Source organism: Calliphora vicina, chromosome 1 (genome assembly GCF_958450345.1).
Source record: "Calliphora vicina chromosome 1, idCalVici1.1, whole genome shotgun sequence".
In the NCBI taxonomy this organism is placed as follows: domain Eukaryota; kingdom Metazoa; phylum Arthropoda; class Insecta; order Diptera; family Calliphoridae; genus Calliphora; species Calliphora vicina.
The window spans coordinates 65686540-65703378 of NC_088780.1; the positions used below are offsets into that span (position 1 = coordinate 65686540).

General features: G+C 31.5%; 1 protein-coding gene across 1 annotated transcript in view; it reads left to right on the forward strand.

The window, feature by feature from the left end:
- Window positions 1-16839, forward strand: part of nAChRalpha4 (nicotinic acetylcholine receptor alpha4) — a 353850-nt gene that overhangs the window by 269154 nt on the left and 67857 nt on the right. The window contains exon 8 of the mRNA XM_065514945.1: window positions 7864-7983. Coding sequence (XP_065371017.1) covers window positions 7864-7983 — 120 coding nt within the window. The remainder of the gene's footprint in view (window positions 1-7863; window positions 7984-16839) is intronic.

The following is a 16839-nucleotide window of genomic DNA, read 5'->3' on the forward strand; positions in this document are numbered from 1 at the left end:
GTAAACAACTTACAAACTCCGACTATGTTAAATCTGGAAAACATGCGTAGTTCGTTTCGAAAGAGACATTTCGCAAATCAGATTGTTTATACACAAATTTAAACCACTATTATTATCTTCTCTAAATATGAATATCCTTAGAAGATGTAATGTTAGGCGCACTAATAATTCCTTTAAGAACATACAATTTCAATTTGAGTATTCTAAATGGTAAAATTGATCTGCTGTGGCTGAAGAATTGTAGTTGAGTGATAAAAATTCGTTTATTTCAATGCTTCATTGCCAACTGACTATCTGTTGCTAGAACCGAAAAATTATAGATGTAATGGAATCATTCGACTAGCAACAAATTTGGCCATTATAACAAATCAGAATATTGCAAATTTAAGAAGAAAACGTATAAAGAAATTCCCGTCAAAAATTTCCCGAAAATTTCTTACAAAATATTCCCGGGAAATTTTTCCCGATTTGCAAATCAAAACCCTAGTTTTGATTTCCAAATCGTTTTCAATCTTCCTAAGGTTTTGCATTGTCTTTTTATTACATACAAGCATGTTAACAATATAAGCATGTCCTAATAAGGAACAAAATTACAACTGTCGTAAGTAATGATATAAGTAGTTGTATATACAAAATACTAAATACTCTGATAGAACATATTCAAAATATGTATAGTTATGTGGAGTGATTAGTGCGTTGCCCAAAATAAAAACCAAATTATGTCCACAGCTATTTTAAAATTTTGTCAGACCATTTACAGGTCAAAAATATATCGAAAAATTTTCTGAGTTTGGTCATTCACAAATCCAGGAAATCGATTGCGTTCATAGCCAAATATTTAGACAAATATCTGAAACGTTTAGAAATTCATAGTATTTTGTCGATCGTTAATTATTTGAAAAAATTTAAAACTTGTAGAAATTCAATTCTCACATTTTAAGAATTTTAAATAAATTGTTCGATTCTTCCATTTACTAAAATAAAAGTTCTTCAATATATTCCAAATAAAATTAAAAACTCAATTTTGCAGCCTAATTTCCAAACAGAAAATATTTATAATATATAAAAATATACAGAAGTTATTACCTAACAAAAATAAATTAAAATGTTAATTTCTTTATTATCATTTTGATATATTCCATAATAATTTTGAGAATAGCTTATTTTTGGTGTTTTGTAAATTAATATATTTATTACTTAAAATTTTAAGTGTGTTGTTGCTTTGTTAATGCAACTTTGCTCTACGTGTATGTATTTGCAAGGACATTTGCTTAAGATGGCGTATAGAGCAAACAGGATTTTTATTACCGTTAGAAAATATCCCGTTGTAGATGTGATCGGAAGAAAATTTTTCCTCAGAATCATCTTTTTAAAACAACTACAGTCAGCGTCAAAAGAAAGTGTACAACTTGTTTTTACATTTAAAACGTTTTATTTACATATTAAAAAACAATTTTTTCTCCAGTTCTAGTATATTTAACAAAACACTTAATTGTTCTGTTGCAATATATAAACAAAAAACTAAACTATTTCAACTGCAACAAAAACAGTAACAACAAAACCAAAAATACTCCATTTTTAACGCGTCAGAAAAAAGTGTACACATTTAGAATTGCAATAAGATTTTTCTAGCTACATAAAAAAATATATTGTTATTCTTTATTTTTGCCTAGATTATAATTTTTTGTGGATCTTGCTGCTAGTCTCATGAGATTTTAAGATAGTACCTTTTCTTGTTTGATCGCGAGAACTTTAAAACCAAAATGGGAAAACAAACTGCAATTGAAACAAGAAAGTAAGTCATAAAATTTAAAAATGAAGGCAAATCGTCACGTGAAATCTCCTCTATAATAGGAAGAAGCCATAATACTGTAAAAAAAATTATAGACAAACAAACAAATTTAGAATTTTAGAAGATCAGCAACGTGCCGGAACACCAAAACGCCTTAACAACCTTGAAATATGGTCGATTGTGAGAGCAGTGAAGAAAGTATTCACAGTAAGTGCAGTAAAATTATGCGAAGAATTAACAGAATCGTCTGGAGTGAGAGTTAGTAACAGTACGGTTCGCCGAGCGCTACACCCAAATGCTCTATATGGTGGAGTTCCGAGAGAATAACCCCACATTTCCAAACGAAATAAAGAGCGACTTCGGGAATTCGCAAACAGGTATAAAAACCAAGAAAATTGTTTTGGAATAATGTGCTGTTTACGGACGAAAGCAAGTTTGAGATTTTCGGAAGTAAAAAAATGAGTAAAATTTGGAGAAGCAAAAATCAAGAGTTCGACCAAAAAATGTACTATCCACCGTAAAGCATGGTGGTGGTTAGGTGATGGTGTGGGGGTGTATGGAGGCAAGTGGCATGGGAAAACTCATATTTATTGATAGTTTGATGAGCAAAACCTATTACCTAAACATTCTTATAGAAAATATGGAACCCATCATTAGAAAATTAAATCTAGACCGAACCTGGATCTTCCAACAGGACAACTATCCGAAGCATACTTCTTAACTTGTTAAAGAATGCATCATACACCGAAACAACGAGAACAACCCCCACAGTCACCGAACATTAATCCCATTGAACATCTGTGGTAACATTTGGACAGACAGATCAGAAAACGAAATATTACCATCAATGACTCTCTACACGAAATCCTGCAGGAAGAGTGGTTCAACATCCCAACATCGGTGACATCAAAATTGGTAGAAACAATGCCAAGGAGGGTTGAAACTGTTTTAAAACCCAAAAGATGTCAAATAAAATACTAAACACGTTTTTTCTTCTAATTTCCCTAAACTGTACACTTTCTTTTGACGCATTAAAAATGGAGTATTTTTGGTTTTGTTGTTACTGTTTTTGTTGCAGTTGAACTAGTTTAGTTTTTTGTTTATATATTGCAAGAGAACAATTAAATGTTTTGTTAAATATACTAGAACTGGAGAATAAATAGTGTTTTAATATGTAAATAAAATGTTTTAAATGTAAAAACAAGTTGTACACTTTCTTTAGACGCTGACTGTATATTGTAAAAATCTCAAAATCCTGTCACAGATGAAAAAAAGAAAAGTCTCTTGTTGAGTATTTATTCACGAAATTAAATAAAACACTCTAGAAGTAATTTTAATAATAAAATAAAAATAAATTAAAAGATTAAACAAAAATATAAAATTAAGCGGTGTTTTGTCAGGACGTGTCTTGTACGAATCAAACAATAGACTCAACTATACAAATACAACTGACCGTTGACTATTCAAAAATATATATACACAAAGCAAAAATAATAAAAACTGGGTTGTCATCTCAGTGTTGCCTACTTTACAGTTGACAGTTCGGCCAATCCTGAACAGAAGTCGTCCTCGGCTTCTTCCTCAAGACCCAGTTCTGGAGACCCATCGCACCACCTCTTCATCTTATCGGAACTGTAAACGGAGCAGAACATACGCGAGGTGATTCGCGAGGGATGTCTTCGACGAGATAACCATCCTTATCAAGCACACGGGTTATTATATATGGGCAACGATACCTTGGCTCCAATTTTCGAGATTCGCCAGTAGCCTGTAGTTCATTTTCGAGAACAACCAAATCGCTTACTTCGTATACATTGGGGGTATTATGCTTGTTGTCGAATCGCCTTTTCCATTTTTCTCTCTCCTTCTCGATATTATGGGATGCAAGTTCACGTTTCTCTTCAATCGTTGTATCATTCTTGGCAACACACTCGTTGAACAGCGGCAATAATTCGGTTTTGGACCAAATCAATTGGTCTATAATCAAATACGAGTTCATTCGGTCTAAAACCGGATGTATTATTCTTTTGGGAATTAACCGACCATTGCAATTTATGCAATTGTAAATCCCAATCTTTCGGCCCACTTGTTGTGGTTCGTAGGTAATTCAGGATTATTTGGTTGGCCCGCTCAACTTGACCGTTGGCCCTCGGAACATTTTGGAAGTAAACGCAATTCCACGGTATATGTGTATTTCCTCTTTTACTTCGTATGAACGTCCCTAGATGATCAATATGAATTTGACGAAACGGTAACGGCTCTAATGGACCGTATTGTAGGACGCCTTCTGGTTTACCACCTTTCGATTTGTTGTAACAGCATTCAGTACAAGCCGCAATGTACTCCTTAACGTATTTCCGCATACGATCAAACCAAAAGGTTTCCTTCATTCTCTCCAATGTCTTTTCGAGGCCATAGTGTCCAACATGTCGTGGCAGTGTTTAGCGATTCGCCATCTAGTTGAATTGGGTACAACAAATTTAAGACCATTATTCGTCTTCCTGTAGAGACGTTGGTTTTGGATCACGTAGTCAGTCTTTATCTGCTTGACCTGGTCTGATACCAAGGTGCCGTTTAAGACTTCCATTATATTACGTAATTTTGCATCTTGTAGTTGCATAGTAAGTAACCCATCATTACTGTTGACTTCGACCTTCGGTGGCTTTTCTGGAGATCTGCTGAGAGCATCTACGTGGGACATACGTGACCCTTCACGGTGAACGAACTTACAATCATATTCCAATAGTTTCATAAACCAACGTGCGATCTTGGGGATCAACTCCTTGTGAGTTTTAGCTTTCGTTATAGCGGCGCAATCGGTTAACATTCGAAACGGCTTTCCAATTAAATAAATTCGGAATTGATCCAAAGTTTCCACTACCGCCAATACCTCTAGCTCGTAACTATGGTATCTGCTTTCAGCTTCGGTTGTGTGACGACTGTAGTAGAACACGGAATGCCAATTTTCGCCATCAGTTGACTGTAACCACACTGCTGGAGTCGGTGAGGACTACATGTTGAAATCAAAAATTTCTAGTACGGGTTTACTGCAGAGTACATCGACGAGTTTCTCAAAAGCTTCCTGTTGCGTACTACCTCATACAAAATTTGACTCTTCCGACTTTCGTAATAAATCAGTTAACGGACGTGATATATTAGAATAATTTTCCACGAATTTTCTAAAGAATCCGGTGAGAACCAAAAATCGTAGGAACTCAGTGACGTTCGATGGGGGTTTAAAATTTTTGATGGCGCTTATTTTATTGTCCCCAGGTGCAATCTTATTTTTACCTATTTTATGTCCAAGGTACGAAATTTCTTCTGCAAGATAATTGTATTTGTCCATACGAAGGGTAAGACCATTCCTTTCCAATATCATTAAGAAACGGTCCAATCGCTCGATACCCTCATCAACATTTTTGCTCGGAATTGTGACATCGTCAAGATAGGTTAAGACTTCACCAGGTTTCATTAATCGTGCCACACGATTCATTATCGCTTGAAAAACGGCGGGGGCATTTACTAAGCCAAAGGGCATACGGTTAAATTCATAATGTCCGCCCGTGGTTACGAACGATGTATTCTTCTTCGAGACCTCGGCGATTTCGATTTGGTGATAACCCATGCGGAGATCAATAGTGGAAAAATATTCGTTACCAGCTAGTAAAGCAAACTGCTCATCAATTATCGGCATTGGATAAGGTATCTTCACGGTTACTCGATTCAACTGCCTATTGTCTACGCATAAACGGTGTTCTCCGTTTTATATCTCTTCTACAATTGGGCGCTTGGAGAAGGCAATACGGTACGGTCGGGTGCATACAGGTACGTTGGAAGTAACGTTAATATGTATCACGTTAACAGTATATTTTGGGCGATAAAATCATCCTCAACAACAAACATTTCTGTTTCAAACGTATTACCTTCAATTTCCAAATCGGCTGCAATTTCGTTCGTAAATTTATACTCGCCACCGGAAAAACCTTTTAAAAGAATCATACATGGAGTAGTTTCACCTACACTAGCTGCAAACGATTTTCTAACGTTGCAACGGTTGCAACAGTGTTCAACACAACACTTTTTTTAAATCAGCAATCGATTCCAAAGTATTTGTAATATTGTTCACGTTGGAGGGTTGTTTATTGCCTTTTATTGCCCTACATTCGGTTGTAGAATGTGTTGTACGGTTACAGTTCTTACAACGTTCCTTTCTTTGCGGTTCGGGACATTTAATTGAATAGTGACCGTAGCCAAAACAATTAAAACACTTAACTTTATTAATTGGCGTATTCAAGGCGGATTTATACAAGGTGGAGTCAGTCAAACAGCTGATAATTTTTTTTCGCTTTTTGGTTCTAACAGTTATCAAAGCTTGTTTTTACATTTAAATATCTACATATTCTAATCGTATCTTATCACTATTCAATTATCTACACTATATTAAGTTTAAATATTCATTTTGGTTTTTTGACATTTGTTAAGACCAATCGTTGGTTTTGTAGAACTGACACCACCTTGTATGAATTCGCCTTGGGCGTATTGTTGCTGTTGTCGGGTTTCTTCGAAACTACAGAGTTACTAAACGATTTTTCATTCGACGGCGATGACTTTGGTTTCTGCTCAGTTGCACCAGCTGTGGCATCTTCGTTATAATTGCAATAACTATTTACGTCACAATACAATTGGTTGCAATTAGAATATTCGTTAGAGATCTTACGTCTTAAATCGGTGTCACTGATACCATTTACGATGTGTCTGGCGATAGCAGATTCTGGTTATTACCTTTGGTAACAAATGCAAACATTCTGAAGTAGTATTCCTGCGGTGACTCATTTACTTGGCGCTTCATCTGAGACATTTTTATATGTATATCGGCGACGTTATCGACGTGGGGAAAATCTTGTAGAAATTTCCGTACGAAATCTTGCCAAGACAAGAATACAATTTGAAGGAAGTCGACCCAATATTTTGCGGACCCTTGCATTATCTGTTGCACGGCGAATATTAACGATTGGTCGTCCCAGCCGTAGGCTGATTTGAGAGTTTCGACGCGTTTAACAAATGGATATAAATTTACGGATTCATCAGACGATGGATTGAATTCGGGTAGAATCGATATCATTTCACGTACATTACCATATGGGTTCATAGAAAAGTTATGATTCTGTACTGTCGGTAAGTACGATGAATACGGCTGTTGTACGAAAACATTGTGTGATGGCGGAACTTGTTGTTCCATACGCGGGGCAGATGATTCGGGTAATATGGGTCGTATGTATCCGTGTGTAACATTGTAGGAAAAATCACGCACTGGAGACTCAGCAGGCGACGTGGATGATGTATCAGTCGGTTCGAAACGGGCAGATTGTACTCGTAAGTCAGCAATCGTCTTTTCCAACAACGCAATACGATCATTCAAACCAGGTGAATTGTGTTTCTCCTCGAGACGTTCAGTTAATTGATGCTTCTTACCGGTACTCGGCAGACCGGCTTCCTTGCATCTCGCTTGTAATTCCTTAACGGTTAAACGATGAAAATTTTCCATGTCGTCAGCGTTCTGCGAAGTTCTTAAAATTCCCACTTCTGAGAAAATGTCACAGATTAAAAAAAAAGAAAAGTCTCTTATTGAGTATTTATTCACGATATTAAATAAAACACTCTAGACGTAATTTTAATAATAAAATAAAAGTTCACGTTTATTCCATTTACGTATAAATTAAAAGATTAAACAAAAATATAAAATTAAGACGTGTTTTGTCAGGACGTGTCTTGTACGTATCAAACAATAGACTCAACAATACAAATACAACTGACCGTTGACTATTCAAAAATATATATGCACAAAGCAAAAATAATAAAAACAGGGTTGTCATCTCAGTGTTACCTACTTTACAGTTGGCAATCCTATCGAGTAGTTTCTTAGAAAAACTACATATGTTAAAATTCAAAATCGATTGACTCAAAATGCATTTTTGGCACTTAGAGCACTTAAACCCCCGGACGACGATATGTACATAAAAAATTGTAATATTAAAATTGAAATTTCTTGAATCACCCCGCCTTATTTACAGTAAACTCTTATTTAAAGACTCCCACGCTTGTTTCTATCCATACTTTCCATCAACAAACATTGATCACAGCAATTCTGTACACAGTCGAACACCATCTAAGGAGGACTTGTCTCCATCAAGGTTAAAAATATTTTAATAGTTTATTTAAAAAACAACAGCAAATTTACAAAGAGTATCTTTGTAATTTGAAGAGTGTGCCAAAATATAGCACGCACCCACTGTTGCCAGATTTGCCGATTTATCGGCATTTTGGCGATTTTTGATTGTAAAATTGGCAAAGTGCGATTTGCCGATTTTAGTTCTAAAAATGACGATTTTATGAAAAGTCTATATTTACATCAAGGTTTTCATATAATTATTTAATTAACAAATATAATGAATACAAACTGAACATTAATTGTTTTTGTAAGATAGAAAATATAATCCGAATTTAAAGAGCATAAATTACTTGATTTTAATAATTTAATGAATCAAAATGAAAAAGTTTTGTTAAGATTTTAGAAAAAAAATTGTGAAATTTTTAATTTTTTTTAGCCGTGCCGATATTTAGCCAAGATAATATTAATAAACAGTTAAGTTGTTTCTACAAAAATTACTTGAGGGATTGTTATAAACCTTTACTAAAGACTTTTCAAAATTAATTAAGCCTGATACATGATTTTCCCGAAATTAACATATTGTTGGTCTCACCATCGTATGCGTCGTTGGGATGTCTTTGAAATTCTTTTCGTATGATGTCTGAATTGTTTATGTGCATGACTTAGTATTCGAGATATAGGTAAGTCATACCTTTTTGCATACGTGAATTGGATTTTGGCCATTCTCACCCCCTAGTTTGGTGAACATTGGTAAAAAAAATCATCCTGAAATCATCTCCTCTGAAGTTTTGAGATGCATCTACAAGGGTAAAAAAATGCATTTTTCCAGTTTTTGTAAAAATTTTGCCATTAAAAAATTACTTTTGCAATTTAATTTAAAAGAATAGAAATGTGTACGTAATTGTCGTTCTAATAAGACATAAAAAACCGAAATTGGTAAAAAAATGTTAAAGTTATTAAAAATTCGACAGGCCATTAACGTGTCTCAGGCAACTAGAACCAGAAATGTAGGAACAAAATTAACATATTTTGATAAATATTAAAATAACAGCTCATTTTTACTTAAAATATGTACATATTTACTTGTATATGAGTTTTTATCTTCGTAGGATACCGTTAACCTATTCGCAGATATGGCCAAAAAATAAAAATTCTTTAACGGCAGTTCAAGAATTTTTTGATCATCTCATTGGGATTTATTGAGAACATAATAGGCAGCGTTGCCACAAAGAAAATATTTTTCCTACCAACATACACTCTAAAACCTACCAAATTCTGTCCTATCCTACCAAAAATTTAATTTTAAATAAATATAAGCATTTGATTACACAGGGCAAAAAAATCATTTTGATGCTATTACATGTGGGTTTGTCATAATGCAATAAATCTGAACAATTTCTGCCGATTTCGATTTTTCATGATTTTTATAAAACAAAAAAATTGGATATTTTTACATAAAAAATATTTTTTTTTTTCAAAATTCAGTCAATCGAAAGAAGACCTACTCAATTTTATGTATATCAAACAAAAAAGTAAAATTTTGTGAAAATGAGCGAATTCACTTAATTGCGAATAAATTCTAAAATAATTAATCGATTTTTATATATCTCGTTAAGTTGCTATTATATTAGGGTTTGTCATAAATTATGTTTTCGTTCTGCAGCAGCAGAACTATTTGGAAGTGAAAGTATATTAAAAATAAAATTACATAAGTCACTATAACAGAGTTCATTGAATCCATCTTTAAGTGTGCTTACATTTTCCCGAACAAATTTATGCGAGCATTAATATCTAAAGATATATCACTTAGCCGATGCAAATTCCATTATTTATGTGGGAGCAGTGATTTAAGATTGTTTTGAAACATACAATGAAAAACAGCTTCCATCTTTCTCCTGCAACCAATCAAAAAGTTGAATCCACTCACTCCTAAATTTGCGATTCGTTTTGCAACTTTATTCACTACAAAAAAGTAAAATTATAGATATTTTATTCATATTTATGTTCTATCATTGCCGTTTGATGTTTGGTTTTCTCCATCAGCATCAATTGCCAGTCTTGGAGTTTTTGAAATATATCTAAAAATACTACATATTTTAACTATTAAATAAAATTGTAAAAAAAATTACTTTTTTGCGGCCTTTTGTTTAAGAAATACAAGTGTTTGTTTACATTTAATTTGCACTGACACTATGATTTTGATGTTTTTCATATAAATGCAAAGATGTTATACATTTAACGGCGATAAGTTCAATAATCAGGGTTTCCAACTATTTTATTTCACATATGTTTTTTATTTGTTATCTTTAAATTTAAAAACTATAAATTTTAAAAATATTAATTGTATTTCCTACCAAAAAATTAAAAACAATTGAACAAACCAACCAAACTACCAATCGTACTTGTAAATAAAATCTACCACTTTTGGTCCAATTGGACCAAAGCGGCAACGCTGGTCAAAACCTAATAGACGTCATAGTGAAAATGAGAAAACAAAAGAGAATTGAAGAGACTTGCTAGTGCAAGCAAGTTTGTACCCATCTTCTTTATACTTGCCTCTCTCTCCTATAAACTCTAAACTTGCGCAAGAAAACTTGCCCTGTGTAAAAGCAGACTTATATCTTGGCAATAATAGACCGCTTATTATTATTATTTATTTTGGGTTTTTCGTATGAAAATTTAAAAAGAGAATTCATTATTTATAGATTTTATTTCTTATTAAATCATTCTAATTTCTTTAAATTTCTTCTTCAAATCCATAACAAAATAGCTTCAAAAATTTATTAAATGATTAAATTTTTCTTCAATTAAAATCTACAAAAAGGTTTAAGTCAATTTTTTCAATTAATTTTGTAAATGATTTGATTTAAGAAAAATGTAATCATTCAAAGTTTGAATAAATTCTGTTATTAATTAACATTAAATTAATTCAGTTTAAATAAAGAAATTGGAATCTAAAAAATTAAATATTAGGAATGGATTTATGGAATGAAAGGGTGACATTTTTTAATTACGGATTAAGATTTTTGTGAATTAAGCTCAAATTTTATTAATTAATTCGAAGCTCTGATATATAATAGTTATAACACTAAGTTTTTACACGAAATTTGGCTATAATATTCCTAATTTACATTATCATTATATATTTCGGAAAAGCCGGGTACCCGGGAATGTAGAAAAAAATTTCCCGATTCCCGGGAATCAAAAAAAGGTCGGGAAATTAAAAACCCTAGTCTCATTAGAACGACAATTAAGTCCACATTACTATTCTTTTTAAATTAAATTGCATAAGTAATTTTTTAATGGCAAAATTTTTACATAATTTTTCGCAAATAGGCTTAATTGTACAAAAATGAATATAAGAAGTATCTACGCGAATAAGGGTATATAGATAAATATGTTAAATTAATCCATTTACATCTATTTATTAAACATTTGTTTAAAAATCCATCTAAAAATAGTACCTATCGAAGACACGATTTTATCATATTATTTTAATCACCCTTATTCTTATTATTTTAATCACCCTTATATATCTCAATTTCATCGGCCAAAAGTCCAACTTTTTGTTAACTCCGATTACAAAAAATTTAATGCCATATAGTAAACACATTGAAACTAAGGTAGCCAAAAAATTAGATAAAAATATTGTCAATTGTGTGCGTGGCATGCTGTTAAAGTCAAATATTTTATGTCATTTTATAAAAATTGTGATTTTTGTAAATTTGATCAGAAGTAAATTATCATTACTCGCAAACTATTATCGATAATTGGATGATTTTTTTTGTTATATTGCACGATGGGGCCAATGACCAGTTTTTGAGGCAATAAATCAACAGCTAGACCTTTCAAATTTCGTACAGATGATAATAATGAGCTTTTAAGTCTTCAGTAAAAAAATTAAATCAATCGGGCAGTGCCACGCCCATTTCCAGTATGTGGATTAAAGTACTACTGCGGTTGATGATCACCGGGAAATAATAAGTTTCTGAATTTCAAATAGGTCACATAAATGCTCACCTAAGACTTTAGTAATCATTTCAAGTCAATCCGCCTACTGCCACACCCACCTCAAGTGACAGGAAATATATGCATGGCTATAGGCGGATCTTGAAATTAAGCGATAATTGCATCAGTCTGTTCAAGATACATTTATTTAGAAACTTACTTTAAATAAACAAAATAATTCATATTAATACATTTAAGAAAATTACTTAAAAATATAATAAAATTCTTGCTGTGTGAGTGTTCACAACATACTGGGAGTTTGGATTGTATCATCAATATTTAATTCTTCTATAAAATTTCGGAGAAATCCAGTTGGTAACATTAATGGGTTTTTTTATCATTTTCCAACAAAAAGTTAAAAATATCCAAATTGTTAAGTTTTACGCTATCTGGAAATAGATTTTTACTACATCTAACTTTTTTTGGAAATTTTTAATAGCATTTTAATTTACATACCTTCACAAGTGTTTTCCATTTTACAAAATTTTTATAATTTTAAAATTTGATGTTTGATTACCAAAATTCCTTTATTGTTTGTTTATTTGACAGTTCGGCATGTCGTCATGAGTTGCCACCTGACTTTAATTTTTTAATATTTGAGTGTTTCAAAGTGTTAAATATAAAATTCCGTTATTATTTTTTTTAAATGGTTGACTTTAAAAAAGTACTCAAAAACCTGTCATTGGCCCCTCGTGGATCGTTATAAAAGTGGGCCTTACATGGGTGCTATGTCTAATTAAAGACCGATCGACACAAAATGGTGCGATTTCGGCTTATATAAAACTTATTTGTGCTGAATTTGGTTTGGATATCTATATAAATATTTTTGATCGTTATAAACATCAGCACTAACCCAATATACCCTCCCCACTATGGAGGTTTAGGGTATAAATATCCAAATTTTTAAGTTATACGCTATCTGGAAATATTTTTTTATAAACAGCGGCAAATGGCGGCAGATGGTTTTTCCAAAAAATTATAGTACACATTATTACCTTTCCCCACACATATATTTTTTCACGGATACGCTCGGATAAACAATGTTCTATTCCAAAGAATATATGGACGACAGCAAAAACTTCACAAAAAAGACAACACAAGGTGACACAAAAAATTATTTACTACATATAACTTTTTTTTGTCGAAATTTTTAATAACATTTTAATTTACACACCTTTACAAGTGTTTTCCATTTTACAAAATTTTTATAATCTTAAAAGTTTTTGTTTGACGACTAAAATTCCTTTGTTGTTTCATTATGATTGAATGTCGGATATAGCACGTCTGTCTGTCTGTCCGTCTGTCTGTCTGTTGAAATCAGTTTTCTGAAGACCCCAGATATCTTCGGGATCCAAATCTTCAATAATTCTGTCAGACATGCAAAATCGGTCCACAAATGGCTGAGATATGAGGAAAAAACCAAGACAACCTCGATTTTTGACCTATTTTTTTACCTATATATGGATTACTAAGACATTAATATAGACAATATGGATATCTAATGATAGATATTTCAAAGACATTTGCAACGACGTATATAAGACCATAGAAAGTTGGACCTACAATGGGTCAAAATCGGGAAAAAAAATTTTGAACCAGATTTTTTTTTTTTTTAAATTAAAAAACAAAAAAAAAATTTTAAATTTAAAAAAAAAAATTTTTTGAAAATTTAAAAAAGAAATTTTTTTTAAAATTTAAAAAAAAAAATTTTTTTTAAATTTAAAAAAATTTCAATTTAAAAAAAAAAAATTTTAAATTTAAAAAAAAAAAATTAAAATAACAATCGAAAATTTTTTTTTTTCCAAAAAATTCAAAAAACAACTGGAAAAAAAATTAAATTTTGTTTACCTAAAAATATTTAAAATTTTGAAGTATAATTTGGTGAAGGGTATTTAAGATTCGGCACAGCCGAATATAGCACTCTTACTTGTTAACTTTAAATTTTAAATCTCTCCATACCTAAAAAATATGATATATTCTTGATACATATATATTAGGCATATAACTAATTTTGGCGATATTTTTGGCATACCACCACGTGATGGCCAATGTTGTATAAGTAATGAAAATGAAATTGAGAAATTCTAATTGAAATCGGAAAAATTCCAATTGAAATTAAGAAAATTCCAAACGAAATTGTGAAAATGTTATTTTTCTCTTCATAAATAATATATGTACATTAAACAAATATGAAACAAACAACATAAATATGTAATGTTATTGACAGGCATATCTTGCATATGAAATTGAGAATTTCCATTTTAGATTGAGAAAATTCCAAATGAAATTGAGAATTACCATTTTAGATTGAGAAAATTTCAATTGAAATTGAGAATTTCAATATGAAATTGAGAAAATTCCAAATGAAATTGAGAAATTCAAATTTAGAAAATTTCAAATGAAATTGGGAAAATTCCAATTGAAATTAAGAAAATTCCAAATGAAATTGTGAAAATGTTATTTTACTCTTCATAAATAATATCGAGGTCCTATATTCAAAATCCTCTATCTTGAAAAACACAACTTTTCAGGAGAGCCAAAAAACCGTTTTTTTATGATAGATAGAGGGTTTTGCTTTTCAAAAATATTCAATGTGTATGTATGAAATGATCAGATAGAGGGTTGTGCACTTTAATAAAAATTAATTATTTTGATTTCATTTATGCCATCTGTTAGTTTTTAACGTTATTTATTTAAGAAAACTTGATTTATTTCAGATATCGTCTAATAATACAATATTAAACAAAAAACAAGTAAGAGTGCTATATTCGGCTGTGCCGAACCTTATATACCCTTCACCAAATTATACTTCAAAATTTTAAATATTTTTAGGTAAACAAAATTTTATTTTTTTTTCCAGTTTTTTTCATTTTTTGGAAAAAAAAATTTTTCGATTGTTATTTTAAATTTTTTTTTTTTAAATTTAAAATTTTTTTTTTTAAATTTTAAAAATTTTTTTTTGAAAAAAAAAAATTCGGGTTAAAATTTTTTTCCGATTTTGACCCATTGTAGGTCCAACTTACTATGGTCTTGTATACGTCGTTGCAAATATCTATTATTAGATATCCATATTGTCTATATTAATGTCTTAGTAATCCAGATATAGGTCAAAAATCGAGGTTGTCTTGGTTTTTTGCTCATATCACAGCCTTTTGTGGACCGATTTTGCTGATTTTTAATAGCAAAATTCTCGAAAGCATGTCTGACAGAATTATTGAAGATTTGGATCCCGAAGATATCTGGGGTCTTCAGAAAATTGATTTCAACAGACAGACAGACAGACAGACAGACAGACGGACAGACAACCAGACAGACAGACAGACAGACAGACAGACAGATAGATAGACAGACAGACAGACAGACAGACAGACAGACAGACAGACAGACAGACAGACAGACAGACAGACAGACAGAGACAGACACAGACAGACAGACAGACAGACAGACAGACAGACAGACAGACAGACAGACAGACAGACAGACAGACAGACAGACAGACAGACAGACAGACAGACAGACAGACAGACAGACAGACAGACAGACAGACAGACAGACAGACGGACATGGCTTAATCGACTCCGCTATCTATAATTATAGAAAAAATGTTTTTACATATTTTGCTTTTTTAAGAAATTATTTCCAAAAAATATTTGAAAACTGTTTTTTTGAAAAGAGAGGGTTTTGAATTCAGAAAAATTATTTGTGTAAGATAGAGAAATAGCAAAAAAAATGTTTGTTATAAAATTCACACCATATATGAGGGCTGTTTTATTGAACATTTTACCATCAAAAAGTCATTTTCGTGAAAATCAAAGATAGAAGGTTTCGATATACATTAAACAAATATGAAACAAACAATATCTTGCATATGTTGTATAGCTCTGCTGCAATCTTTAGTAGTTATTCAGGACTTGGAATCGTTAATTATTAATTCTTCAAGATATAAAATCCTCTGCTCTCCTACATTAGGAGAATTTACGGATGGTATATTCATCCTTGACTTCAGAATACTTTTGATTTTTGACCAAATTATTGCAATAAGGTGAAAATTTCACGTTGACGACTGTGGCAAGGGTCATTGTCACATGACAGAACGAGTTAAGATAACTGATTGTCCAACTATTTCATATACCAAGAATTCTTTCGACCCATTCGTTTGCGCTTTCTGCAGTGGACGAACCTCTGCGACTATCCTTTTGAATTATGCCTGCGGTACCAATTACACATATTAAGTGGATGTTGTGGCCACGGGAAGTAGGTATCGAACTGTCCAACAAGAGACCAACCATGTTTTCCATGACAAAATAAATTAAAATTGGTCTCTCTATCCAGACCACTACATCTGATATTTTGCTTTTTCAATATAAAATAATTTATATGTATAATGTTTTTCAAGTTTATTTAGAATTTTCTCAATTTTATTTGGAATTTTCTCAATTTCATATTGAAATTCTCAATTTCAATTGGAATTTTCTCAATTTCATATTGAAATTCTCAATTTCAATTGGAATTTTCTCAACTTAAAATGGAAATTCTCAATTTTAATTGGAATTTTCTCAATTTAAAATAGAAATTCACAATTTCATTTGAAATTTTCTCAATTTGGAAATTCTCAATTTCATTTGGAATTTTCTCAATTTCAATGAGAAATGGTGTAGTATTATTAAAAAGTTAACTATAAATTCTAAATATAAATATATTTAAAATACACCCTAAATCTATAAAAAAAATACACCCTAAATGGGTAAATACCGGACATTATGTATTAAATATAAAATTTGTAATTAAAATCTTCCAAACAGATAAATATGAACTGAATGCATGCTAGTGGAACTCAATGTTTTTTAAAAACAAATATTTTTACGGTCAA